Genomic DNA, 13,757 nt, shown 5'->3' with positions numbered 1-13,757 from the left:
GGAGGGGGAAAGGCAAGGAGCTCATCCTCCATTTTCCTTCTCATCCCAGGCTGCTGGGAGGGACAAGGCCTCCTAGGAACCCAAGGGCCGCAATGCTGGAAGATCTGCAGCTCTGAGAGAACCTACTCCAGAGCACGGTGTGCCCCTACTGCCCACCATGCTGCAGCTGAATCCAAAGCTGTATGTGATACTCCACAGTACTTGTTTCTTTTTCTTTTTTTCTTTTTTTTTTTTTTTTTTTTGAGACAAAGTCTCTGTTACCCAGGCTGGAGTGCAGTGGCATGATCTCGGCTCACTGCAGTCTCCACCTCCCGGATTCAAGTGATTCTCCTGCCTCAGCCTCCTGAGTAGCTGGGACTACAGGCATCCACCACCATGCCCAGCTAATTTTTGTACTTTTAGTAGAGACAGGGTTTCACTATATTGGCCAGGATGGTCTTGAACTCCTGACCCCAAGTGATCCACCCACCTCAGTCTCCCGAAGTGCTGGGATTACAGGTGTGAGCCACCACACCTGGCCAAACTTTTACCTTGTTTCTTTGGACAACATTTTTAAAGGGCCCTCTTAAAAGGCAGAAGTGCTTCAGGAGAAGGGATACAATCTACTTACTCTCTTTTAATATCTCAAAATGAGTGAGTTTACCTGAGTATGAGACGGGAGAGTTCCCTGGCCCCCTGTCACAGGGTGTGCTACGGGGGTGTGGCTCTCTGTTTGCTGCTGTAAGCTCAAACCCCTTATGGAATGGGGAGCAGGCAGAAGGGCAGGTGCTGGAACCGGGGCAGGCCCTTTTGGGCTCTAGCCCCACAGCAACATCTAGGGGTGGGAGCCTGCAACTCCTGAAGCCCCAGTGTCACAGTGCTGTTTTAGCTCTGCCGTCGGTGGATGGCTTAAGTGTTAACCAGCTCAGTGCCCACTTGGTACCCGGGCCCTTGTCCAGGGTCCTGGAAGAGTCGGGTCACACATGGACTTGAAGGATGGTTGCTGGGGGGTGGTTATTGAGTGGTGGAGGTGGCTCTTAGTGGAATGAATGGGGAACTGGAAGCAGGGGATATAGTGGGAAGATGATCTTCCCCTGGAGTTTGGCCATCCAGTGGCCGAACTCCTCTCCCACCACCCCCAGGTGAACTCCTCTCAGTGTTCAGATGCTCTTTCTCTTCTCTCTTTCTGTTGTGCTGTTCTGCCATTGATCTGCTTGTCTCTTTGTCTCCTTGTCTGCCTTTGGAGCCTGGAGCTTGGAGTTTATATGGGTATAGGATAGGGGGTATGGTGGGCCAAAAGGCAACTTTTTGGTCGCAAAAACAGGAATGCCCATCCTCATTTAGGGCCATGGGTATCCAGGCTTGAGGGTAGGGCCTTTGCCAGGGAACCATCCTCTTCTGTCCAGTATTTCCCTGTCTCCTGTCCATATCAGGTAGTTGGACAGTCACATAAATTACTTCCACGTGAGGGGTATGGACAGCACATGCCTCGGAAGATGAGAGTGAGTGGGGGGGCTGCCTGTACACCTCCACTGATGACACAGAGAAAGTGGGGATAGGCTGGACTGACCTTCAGAGGGATGTAGAGTGAAAATTCAAAGTCTCCTTAGAGTAGGGATTGTGCTGAGTCACCACATGACTATATGAAGAAGTTGTTGAATACCTCCCAAAAATTGAAAGAAGAATTAGTTTCAGGAGAATGAGCCTATGTATGAATCGAGACCACCTTAATGAGAAAGGGACAGACCCTACCTGGAAATAGCAGATTTGCTCATTGGAAAGACTGCATTTGTTTAAGCAGAGACCATTTCAGAGGCTAAGGGGAAAACTTAAGGCTTTCTTTAAAGATTCCCCTCTCACACAGACCAAAACAGCACTCACCTACATAGGTAGGGGTGTTGTAAATGCTCTTAATTATGTGAATTGCTGGACATTTTCATTACAGTGGGCCTGTATTACTCTAATAATCAGAAGAAAAAAATCACAAGCAAAATCTACTTTGGGGAGAAAAATGGTTCCTTCTATACTGATTAAAACATAAACCATGTTATCTCTCCAGGGGTTAGGAAACGGCCACTTGTTATTTGTTAACGTACATATTTCTGCATTTAAAAAGCTGTTTACAATGAGCAGTATTCTATAAGAAAACCAACATTTGAAAATAAAGCTGTGCTCCAGGTAAGGCTCCTGCTACTGAGGAGTGGAGCACTGCATGCTTGGGCAGTATATTAGACTGTTCTCATGCTGCTAATAAAGACATAATCAAGACTGGGTAATTTATAAAGAAAAGGAGCTTTAATGGATTCACAGTTCCACATGGCTGGGGAGGACTCACAATCATGGCGGAAGACAAAGGAAGAGCAAAGGAACATCTTACATGGTGGCAGGCAAGAGAATGAGAACCAAGTGAAAAGGGAAACCCCTTGTAAAACCACCAGATCTCATGAGACTTATTCACTACCACCAGAACAGTATGGGGGAAACCACACCCATGATTCAATTATCTCCCACTGGGTACCTCCCTCAACACGTGAGAATTATGGGAGGTACAATTCACGATGAGATCTGGGTGGGGACACAGCTAAACCATATCAGGCATAAACCTCCTGTTTAGTCCTCTAAGAAGTACCTTCAAAACTCACCTTTTTTCCAGCCCTCCAGCCACAATTCCAAGAATCACCTTTACACTGAAATTCTTGGAGGGCCCTGGGGAGGACAAAACTCCCCTGGGACTGTTCTGCTGCTCTGAGAATGACTTTGTGCCACAGTGTTGACCCCATGGGGAACTGTCTGAGGTCACTCATGGCTTTTGTGTGGCCAAGAGGCAGAATGTGTCACCTGATGCCCCTTTGCTTTCCCTCCAGGTGGGCCTACCATGACTTTTTCAACCGGTATCGGGTGCTGGTCAAGAAGAGAGAGCTCGCCAACACAGACAAAAAGGCTATCTGCAGGTCTGTCCTGGAGAACCTCATCAAGGTGAGCCACACAGCCCAGCTCCAGGAGAGGCCTGACCATGGCCCCTAAAGATTGAGGGGGTGGCGTCATTATCTACATTTTTTTTTTTTTGGTCTTCATCCTTCTTACTGAATCTATTTCTGGGATATTAATCCATTTTCCTACATCAGTGACTAGAAAAAAAAAAGCAACCTGTTCACCTATCTAGAGCACTTCCCAACCTTTTTCACAGCTCAGCAGGCATAGAAAATGGAATTCTGTGGCAGCGCTCCTCTCAAGGGCACCAGCTGCAGGGAGTCTATCCCTTGCAGACCCCTGACCCAGTGACAGATGAATAAAGTACACTGACACACAGATATTCTGCTCTGCCAGTCCAGCTGAGGGTCTGAGCCACTTACAGGCTCCCTGCTGAGTCCTGTAAACAGTTGCGACTGGGCCCTGATCAGCTAGTCAGACTTACATTTATTCAGTAAGATTAATTAACAAAAGCTTGAGTCAACACCACTAGAGGGTAATTGACATTGTGGACTTCCCGAGTAAAAAAGCACTTACACAACCTTGGTACATCAAAGGTTAGTCTTAAGATTATATGAGTAAACAAGCTAGCTAGGTAAACTACTCTGCCTTTCTTTATTACTATTTTAATTTGTTTATCTAAAGGTAAAGGTATCAGGCCACCTTCAGCCAGATCTGTTACCAAAGTTATGCAAACTTCTAGGCCTTCCAAGAAGATTTGTTTCTATTTCTATAACTATCTCTAACATTTCTCCCACCAGCCTGACTGAACCCCAACAGAATTCTTTGTACGGCTTGCTTGGGTTTATGATGAGGCTACTCCTAACTGCAAGCTGCTGGCTCAGGATCTCTTGTTTCTCCAATTCTCAGGGGCTACATAGCACGGCCCATCTGGTACACCTGGGTAAGGGCTCTGATGTGGAGCCCAGGCCTAGCCCTGAAGCCAGCAGAGGGGAAGATAGCTGCTGCATCTAGCTGTTTGCATCACCAGCCTCAGGCCCTCCCCCAGATACTTGTTTTAAGTAAGGCAATAGATTTTATGTTTTAATTGAAACAATTTGAACTCACACCTGACAGCTGAGACTGGCGAACTATAGAAGCAGAGCTGTTGGGGCCTTTTGTGAGGGGCAAATCCTTAAACATTTCCATGGTGCCAGACATTTCAGGGATTACAGCAGAGTATGATCATTAATGGCTCAATAAAGGTTAAATTATATCAAAAATCACTTGAACAAGGTAATAAAAATAATTACCTCAGAAATTTTAATTCTTCAAGTTTTCTGTTCAGAAAATCTGTTCATCTGGAGTAGCTCATTGCCAGATGATCAGGATCTAAGGTCATGTTTTATTTTGTAAATGTGTCGCAGCCATCTTCCGAGCATCATCTTAGCTGCTCAAGTCTAGCTATAGACAGTGCAGAATATTATAGTAAATATATGCATAGCTTTAAATTTGCCTTTTTAAAAAGAAGGTCTAAATACTAGCCCACCTTGCCATGCCATATATATTTTTTTTTTTTAACAGGGTAAGGGGGTAACAGGCTGGTTAATCAAGGGCTATAGTTAGCTGGACTCTGGTTGATTGAGGTTTTTGCTGTGGTCCACCTATCAGTGTCCATATTGTAACGTCTTTTTATGGACAAGAAAAATCTCTGTTAAAGGTCAGCTGATTTCAGGGCCTGCGAGTAGCCCACTCTGCCATGTGGCTGCCTTCTCATTTGTCTAGGGTCATAGTTTCCCTCTTCTGTTCCTTCGCTGGATTTCTCCAGGATTACCATCAAGACCTCTGATTCCCAAAGAGGGAACTCTGGAGGGGACCTAGATCAGACTGGCTGAGTCGGCCCCCACACTGGGCTCTCCTCCAGTTAACGGGACCACATGCCACTGCCTGGGGCTGCTGCTGTGATGTGTTCAGGACACTGGGCCTTTCCTGGCACAGCTGCCTCTTCTCTTCACTGACGGGGAGCCTGCCCGCTTCTCAGTGCTAGGCTTCAGTGCAGCTTCTCCCTCCTGCTTCCCGTGGTCTAGCATGTGGCACTTCATGTCCCTCTTAGAGCTCATGGCATGCTGACCTATGTTCCAGATGTGTGTGTCCTTTTTTGTAGAGGACACTGTCTTTATGTTTACACCACCTCCTTAGTTATGAGCGCTGAGCCTAATACACGGGAGGAACCTATCTAATATTTATGGAACGAATGGAAGAACAAGTAACTTGCCTAAAGAAAAAGTATATGAATACATGCTGTTTCCTCTGCCTGCAATGCTTTTTCCCCTCTTTTGCCTGCCTGACAAAGTGGTATTCTTCCAAACTGAGCTCTGAAATACCTCCTAGCCTCCCAGATGTTGTTAGCTACTCCATCTTCTATGGGCCAGCAGCACTCACCTCCTCCCTTCCTTTATTGCGTTCATCCCCTTATTTGTAATTGAGGGCTTGTCATTTCACCAGACTGTGAACACATAAATGACAAGGGTCCTGTTGTGGCTGTGTTCTTAGGACAATTCCTGGTTGTCACAGAAATACATGAGTTTGTGCAGCTGGCTACATGGGAACCAGCCAAGAGCTGCTCATGACTAGAAACCTGCCAGTAATGGCTCATCCTATGAGGACTAAACAGAAATCACCCTTATTTTACAGATGAGGAAACTGAGGCACAGAAAGCTGATATAAATTGCCCAAGGTCACATAGGTGGACTGATTCTAACTCCCGCTGTCTAAACTACATTGCCCTCTGATCCAGTCTGATTGAGTAATGTTACTGAGCGCAGTTATCCTTCCTGGAGACTGAATAGAGACACTAGTGCTAAAGATTTCCCTGGGGCCTTCTATTTCCTCCTTTTTATTTTTCTCCTCTTCTTTGGCCACATCCGGACACCCATACTTCTGATGCTGAGTGACCTGGGACTTCGTATCAAGACACTAAGACTCGACAGAGCTGCATGTTAACTTAGAGGAGCACATGCCAGTTCCCCGCCCTGTCCCGAGCAAGTGCTAAGTACGTTTTAGAACAGAATGATGAGGAGAGAAGTGGGGACAAAGGTGGCCTGCAGGACAGGCACCAGGCACTTAAAGAGCACCTTCCTGGAGGGGCAGCCTGGGGCTGGGGGCTGCTTCATTAGGCTGTCAGTGAGGTTTTAATAAATTGTTGTGGTGGTTTAGGGGAGAAAAGTGGATTCTGGTGGCCTCTCCCCTGCAAGGATTTTAGGAATAGCCCCTATCATTCTTAACCTGAGTTTGTTTATTCTTTAACTCCACACTTACTGAATTCTTTGTACTCTAATCTAGAGGGTTTAGTGTGAGGGTTATAAAAAGAGTGCATTATATGGACCCTGCCCTCCAGAATTAATAATAGTCTAATGTGATGATGGCCATAACTGTAGAGGACCACATCATGGAGACTGGCTGTCATGCAAGCCTGAACCTTCATCACAGTGGCGAAGGAGTGTATTAACAAACATCTACAGGGAGCCCACGGAGCACAAGGATGTGTGCGAGCACTGTGTAGAGGAGACAGTGTCACGAAAGGGGATGCTGCAGTTGGAGACTTGGGGCCTGGGAGACCCAGATCTGGGGTTATCCTTTGATATTTGCTCAAGTCACCTTGAGCAAGTCACTTCAGTACTCTAGGCTTCAGTTTTATCATCTGTGAAGTAAAAGGAGTGGCTTTGAATGGATTGCTAAGGTTGCTTTCAGCCCCTGCAGTCTGACTCTTGGAGAAAGGTTCTCAAAAGATGATTGATTGACTGATCAGTGAACAGTCAGTTCTAAGGGTTAGAGGAAGCAGATCTGGGTGGGAGATGTTCTGGAGACACACAGGGTGAGGACAGTGTGGAGATGAGGCTGATGGGTGTCTCAGTGGAGCAGGTAAGACCCTCAGAGAAATCCTTGTTCAGAAAAAGTGGCCTTGCAGAGCATATCATCCCTTCCTGTTTTTTTTCCAGAATAGGGAATGGAGTGCAGGTACTGTTGTTGCTTGGATGCAGTAGGCAGCCCCCAGCCTCTGGCTCTGCTTAAGCTGGAGGACCCAGGCTTGTCCCCCGACTCAGGGGCTTAGCTACCCTGCTTTGGCTGAGCCATGGAGGCTCCCCCAGCAGGGCAGAGATCAGAGCAGGGCCGTGGCTGCCTCAAAGCTCCCAAGCCCCATCCAGCCCTTGTTCCTCTCAGCATGAGCTGATGGCCCAGTGGGTGCATGGCTCTGAGCAGACACAGGGAGGAGAGCCAGGCCCGGAGCCCACTCTTGGCAGCTTCACGAGCAGCCTGGCGCGGGCCGGGGACTCAGTCAGTGACACTCAAGCTGGAAGCTGTGCCGCCAGCTCAGTCTTAGCTCAGGCAGGACAGCCTTCCCAGTGTGTGGAACCTGACTCCTAGTAACCCAATAGGGCTTAACCTATGAAGAATGATGACTCAGCACTTTTCAGGGCCATTTGCCAACATGAAACGCAATGTTGTGTGTGTATTTTCCTTGGACTTGGCTCATTCCTTCCTTTCTCATTATGGTCTTCATGCCAGTGAGAAAATGAGATGGCAGTTGATTTACAAAGAACTCTGTCATCATGGGTTACTCTCCCAGTGCTCTGTCCCAGGCTTGTCCACAGGAACCCTGCTGGGTTGTCTTTCCTCATCCACAGGGGTGAGCCCAGGGAAGGGCAACTAATTTTAACCCAATGGATGTAATTAAGACAGTAATTACAGGTCCAAAACAATCTCATAGTTTTATTTGGGGGTTATTTGCATCCTGTAATTATGCATACAACTGTGTGGCCATCTGAGGATAATCTTTTTAAAATGTTGATCAGATCAGGTCATTCCCTTGCTCAAAGCTTGCCTGTGGCTCTCACCCCAATTTTATGCTGCAACCTACAAGGCCTTTGGTGATTGGCTCCTCCCACCAATCACCTTCAGTTCCCCCAGCTAGCCATCCTGGCTCTCCTGATCGTCAGATATACCCAGCAGTTGCACCACTGGACATAGGCATCCACTCTGCCCTTCTCCTGAAGCTTTCCTCCTTCCTTCTTTTCTGTGGTTGCCTCCTTCAGCTCATTTAGGTCTTTGCTCAGCTGTCACCTCCACAGAGCTGCCTTCCTTGAGCATCCCCATCCCACACTCACCAGCCCCCGGTTTGTTTTCTTCATAATCCTCACCATTCTCTGAAAACAGAAAGCATCTTTATTTGCTTGTCTGTCTGCCTTCACCATAATGTCAGTTCCTTGAGGGCAGGCATCTTGTTCACTGCCATGTTCTAGAGTCTGGCCCGCAGTAGGGTCTTGGGGTCTGTTAAGCAAATGCTGAGACTGTGTGTCCATCTACAGAGAGGGGTGCATGAAGTCTGGCCAGGGGATTCTGCATTGGAAGAACAAGGGTGGTGTGGGCCATGTTATTTCTCTGCTCACTGGTGACCAACCAGATCCCCTCCCTACCTTGTAAAGGACCCCGACAAGTTCCAGTTTGGCCGCACCAAGATCTTCTTCCGAGCAGGCCAGGTGGCCTACCTGGAGAAGCTGCGAGCTGACAAGTTCCGGACAGCCACCATCATGATCCAGAAAACTGTCCGGGGATGGCTGCAGAAGGTGAAATATCGCAGACTGAAGGGGGCTACCTTAACCCTGCAGAGGTACTGCCGAGGATACCTGGCCCGCAGGTGAGCCAGGCTGGGGCAGATCAGGGCAGCAGATCATGGCGGGGAAGATGGGGGTCTGCCTTTCTCAGCTACTTGGTTTCTCTCTTCCTCTGTGCTGAGAGTGGTTCCTGTTGGGGCCATGTCTGCATCTTGGCTTTTCTCTGGCAGCTGGGCCTACCCCTATAATCAATGCCCTTCTCACCTCAGGGGGTAGGTCTAGTTTCCACATCTCCTGGTTTCCCCAGGCTCCCTCTATCCTACCAGCATTAGAACCAGCTGGTTTTGCCACAAACAAACCATTTCCCCTTTGCCTGAACCCCAAAGTAAAAAACTAACTACTTTTAGGAAAAGAGACCAATATAGTCTGGCACAGTTAACCTGCACTTGGCCTCATTATTTATTCCACAGATTTCATAATGCCTCGGAGTTGGGCGATTAGGGCTACAAAGGTCCTGGGAGGTCCCTTTTGTGTTACTGCACAAGCCAGGATGGAGAGAGAGTGGCTTGTCTAAGCACGAGTGTTGACCTAGGGGTAGAGCCAGGATGCCAATCAGCCACCCCTGCCTGCCCCCAGCTTGACCCCAAGCAGAAGAAACTACTGCAGGGTTCCTTCCTCACTGACACTGGGCTGATGAGGCACTACAGCAGCAGGAGTGTGTCAGCCAAGACAGGCTGAAGACAGCCTGCCCTCTGACCCTACCCTTGGTTGTTAGGTTTTGAGCCCAGGCCTGGTTCAAGTCCAGTGCCCTCTCCAGAAAAGAATTTCCTTAGAGAAGTGACAATAATTGCCACAAAGTTTTGTGTTTGGAGGCCAAACAGAGAGCTAGACTAGGGAATCAGATGCATTTCAGCCAACAGGTGACACATGGGCTGAGTGGGTCACTTTCTCCTTTGAGGCTTTGCTGAATGATTTCCAAGGTCCTTTTTAGCATTTCACACTGAGTCTCTAATTGAGCACTTGTTATAGTTCAGGCAGCAAACAAGACCCTTCAGAAGGGGAGGAAGTGTTAGACTGGCTTTATTTGGGAGGTGAGATGGGAAGGCAGAAAGGCAAGAGAGGAGAGGAAATGGCCACATTCAGTGCATCCCGAGCAGAAACGGTTGAGGAGATAAAGGAAACAGAGATTGGTCTGGGCCTGAGAAGGTTTAGTCACTCAGCAAACACTTACCCAGTGCCTGCAGTGGGTCCAGGATGATGGAGACACAGCCCCTGGGATCTCCAAGCCTGGGGAGGTACAGAGGACAGGCAGCAATGTGAACACACGATGTAGAATGCTACTGGTGAAGTAGTTGAGGACTGCCCAGGCACTGTGAGGTAGAAGAGTGCTTAGATAAGGATCATAGAGGAGGTCAGACTCTGACTGAGTTTGAAGCTTGTGGGAAGCCTTTCAGGACCATAAGGAAAGAACTAACACTGCTTTTCTAGCCTCAGCGTCAAATGCCTAAGGCATTGCTACATTTGTTAGGGGTGAAGAGAGTTGGCTTCCCCTGGGTGTGTTCAGGTAGGGCCACAGAGGGAGGGGTTTGCATTTGCAGATGTCTCAGGGTCCTCTGCATCAGGGCGGTCAATACTGTCTCCCTCACACTGCCTGTTTCCTCTTGCTCCCCAGGCTGGCTGAGCACCTGCGGAGGACCAGAGCGGCTGTGGTGCTCCAGAAACATTACCGCATGCAGAGGGCCCGCCAGGCCTACCAGAGGGTCCGCAGAGCTGCCGTTGTTATCCAGGCCTTCACCCGGGCCATGTTTGTGCGGAGAACCTACCGCCAGGTGAGTAGCCACTCTGAGGGCCTCACGGCTGCAGATTCAGAACTAAAGTGGCAACAGATGAATTACTGCCAACATGAACCTCTGTCAAGCACTCCCAAGTTTTTTCTAAATGCTTTCACATCTCTGTTCTCACCAAATCCTTTCTGAAGTCCCACAAGGTAGGAAGGGTGTGCATACTGTTGTCTTAGTCCATTAAATGTTGCTATAACAATATCTGAGGCTGGGTGATTTATGAAGAAAAGAGGTTTATTTGGCTCACAATTCTGGTGGCCGGAAAGTTCACAATTGAACATCTGCTTCTGGAGAGGGCCTCAGGCTGCTTCCACTCATGGTGGGAGGCGGAAGCCGGTGTGTGCAGAGATCGCATGGTGAGAGAGGAAGCACAAGAGTGGCTCTTTTAACAAGCAGCTCTAATGAGAACTAACAGCGGGAAATCACCCTTGAAGAAGGGCATTTATTTGTTCATGAGGGATCCACCTCTATGACTCAAACATCTCCTGTTAGACTCCACCTCCAACATAGGGGATCAGATTTCAACATGAGTTTTGAAGGGGGCCAGCATCCAATCATGGCAGTTTTCATACCCCTTCTGATACCTGAGTTGCTCAGAGAAGCCAGGTCACCGGCCTGAGGGCCCAGGCCAGCCAACAGCAGGGCCAGGTGACCCACCTAGGTAGGGCTTATTCACACTTGAGAGCAGGCAGTGGTATTGGGCATCATCAGGTCTAACTCCTCCACTTAACGGATCAGGAGCTTGAAGCCCAACGTGGTGAGGTCAGGAGGGAGGCACCTCTTCCCTGCCAGGTTCTTGCTCTTTGTGTTGTTCCAGTGAAGCCAAAACCCTTGGGTTCGGGAGCCCCACATCAGGACACATCTGTTCAACCAGTAACACCAGCACATCTGAAGCACAGAGCTGACTTGAAACACGAATTGGAAGGAAATGTCTAAAATGGTTTTCTTTTTCATTAAATGAACATCTGTCTCTTCTATGATCACAGAAGGTGTGATTTTCTAAATAATAAAAGTAAAGCACTAAATTGATAATAATAAAAATGTGGTCAGGGTGGAGCACACCCTGGTGTAATATGTAGAGAAACCCAGGCCATTGGGAGAAGGTTCTGTGAGTGTTCTTGGGTGATGGGTGGCGTTGGTGTGCTGCTCCCATGGAAGGGGCAGGTGATGTTTGGGAGTTTCTGAGCAGGGGCAGCATGTGCAAAGAGTGAGCACTGATGTGGCTCCCAGCTCTGTCACTCATGGCTGTGGCACTGTTCACTGCTCAGCCTGTTTGCTAATTTACTCATTTATTCCACAAACATTTATTTTACCAGGTATTAGGGCAAGCACACTGATGATGCTTTGATTTCCTGAGTGGTTTTTTAACTTGGTAGAAAAAAACCGAAACAAAACAATGAGTTACACACCAAGTTTGTAATTATAAGCCATTAGCCTGCTGTGGACACTCACTGAAGTATCTTACTTCCAGCTCAGTGCCACCAGGAGGGGACCTCCACCTGGTAAATGGGTAGAGAGCAAGTGGATGATCATTAGGCCCCTACAACCTTGAGGTTTTCAGACTGTGGTTTCCTAACCCATAAAACAAAAAGGAAAACAAAGCTGAAAAGAGTTTGACAGCTGATTCCCTGTGGATATGTGGGCTGCAGAACCTCGCTGAAATGTGTTATAAAACAAGCACCAAAGCCTTAGATCTTAGGGGGCACATTTTCTGTGTAACTCCTAGAACCAAGGTTGCCCTGGCCTCTCCCCTCCACAGGCAGTGATGTATGCTTCCTTCACTCCTGTCCTGCAGTGCAAACCCACAAGTTGTGTATCGTTGTTTCCCGCCAGGTCCTCATGGAGCACAAGGCCACCACCATCCAGAAGCATGTGCGGGGCTGGATGGCACGCAGGCACTTCCGGCGGCTGCGGGATGCAGCCATTGTCATCCAATGTGCCTTCCGGATGCTCAAGGCCAGGCGGGAGCTGAAGGCCCTCAGGATTGAGGCCCGCTCAGCAGAGCATCTGAAACGTCTCAACGTGGGCATGGAGAACAAGGTGGTCCAGCTGCAGCGGAAGATCGATGAGCAGGTCAGTGTCTGCAGCTCCCTACCTGGGTGTCGGGGGCTGGAGTACTGGAGCATTTTGAGACAGCCCACGGCTTCCTTGGGGAACGGCACATGCCGAAGACCCAAGGGAGCACAGATGTCCTCAGACCACAGCAGATACCAACTGTGGCAGGCAGATCAGTGACCCTTAAAGACCCTCAGCCCTAGGATCTGTGAGTGTGTTACCTTATATGGCAAAAGGGACTTTGCAGATGCAATTAAATTAAGAACTGTAGGATGGGAAGAGTATCCTGGATGAGCTAGGTGAGCTTGATATAATCACAGGGGTCCTCCTAAGAGGGAGGCTGGAGGATCAAGTTCAGAGAAGTGATGACAGAATCAGAGGTGGGAGGGATGCAGGCAGCCTTGAGAAGCCAGAGAAGATGAAGACATGGACTCTACCCTAGAGCATCCAGAAAGAATGCAGCCCTGCCAACCCCTTCAGACTCCTGACCTCCAGAGCTGTAAGATAATGATTTATGCTATCTTGAGTCATAACTTGGTGGTAACTTGTTGCAGCAGCAGTAGGAAACTGACACACTAGCCCAAGGTGCTGGTGTTTCGCCCTTGCAGGGGTGACATAGGGTAACGCAGCAGCAGTTGGTGTGCATGGAGGGCTTGCTGTGCGGGGTATGGGGCTGGCGCTTTGTCTGGAGTAGCTTGTCTAATATAGCGGTCCTCCTACAGCAAGTATTACCATCCCCCTTTTTGTACAATTGAAGACACTGGAAGGGCACATGGCATCCTAAAGTCACGCAGGTGGCAGTGACAGGGTCGAGGTTTGAACCCCAGCTGTTTGGCTCCAGAGCCCATGCTCTGCATCACTTTGCCCTTCTGCCTCTGTCTGTCTATCTGTCTGTCTGCCTCTTTTGGAAAGAGTGTTTGCTTTGGAAATCAGAATTCAGTTCTTCTGCTTAAAAGTTGAGTGACTGATGTGACTACTCTGAGCCTCTTTTCTTATCCATAAAATGGGGCTGACAGGGCTGAAAGAAGAATAAATGGTCTAATGCATATGCAGGGCCTGGTATGCAGTAGAAGAAACTTGAAAAATGGTTAGCGCTCTTATTTTTAAGCTTTGTCCTCTTTTTACCCTAGCCACCTTCCCATGTCAGCCAATCACAGGAGTAACAAGCCATTGGTTAAATCCCTGTAGAGGGTTGGGTACCGTGCAAGGTAGTACAAGAGATTCGAGACAAGCACAGAACACTCAGCTTTGTCTAATGGAATAGACGAGGCTCACATGTATGCATGCACAAATCTGGACCCCCACTTTTTGGTGGCCCACATGGCCAGTCCCCCTTCCCTTCAGAAGACTTTTATTGGAT

General features: G+C 48.5%; 1 protein-coding gene across 3 annotated transcripts in view; it reads left to right on the top strand.

Annotated features, from left to right (window-relative positions):
* Window positions 1–13,757, top strand: part of MYO5B (myosin VB) — a 367,801-nt gene that overhangs the window by 279,150 nt on the left and 74,894 nt on the right. For all 3 annotated transcript variants that reach the window (XM_054460695.2, XM_054460694.2, XM_063653662.1), the window contains exons 18-21: window positions 2,844–2,955; window positions 8,373–8,584; window positions 10,174–10,330; window positions 12,176–12,415. In XM_054460695.2, the coding sequence (XP_054316670.2) occupies window positions 2,844–2,955; window positions 8,373–8,584; window positions 10,174–10,330; window positions 12,176–12,415 (721 nt within the window). The remainder of the gene's footprint in view (window positions 1–2,843; window positions 2,956–8,372; window positions 8,585–10,173; window positions 10,331–12,175; window positions 12,416–13,757) is intronic.

Source organism: Pongo pygmaeus, chromosome 17, assembly GCF_028885625.2.
Source record: "Pongo pygmaeus isolate AG05252 chromosome 17, NHGRI_mPonPyg2-v2.0_pri, whole genome shotgun sequence".
NCBI classification, from domain to species: domain Eukaryota; kingdom Metazoa; phylum Chordata; class Mammalia; order Primates; family Hominidae; genus Pongo; species Pongo pygmaeus.
Note: the sequence above shows the minus strand (reverse complement) of the source record. Positions and strands in the feature narration are given on the sequence as shown.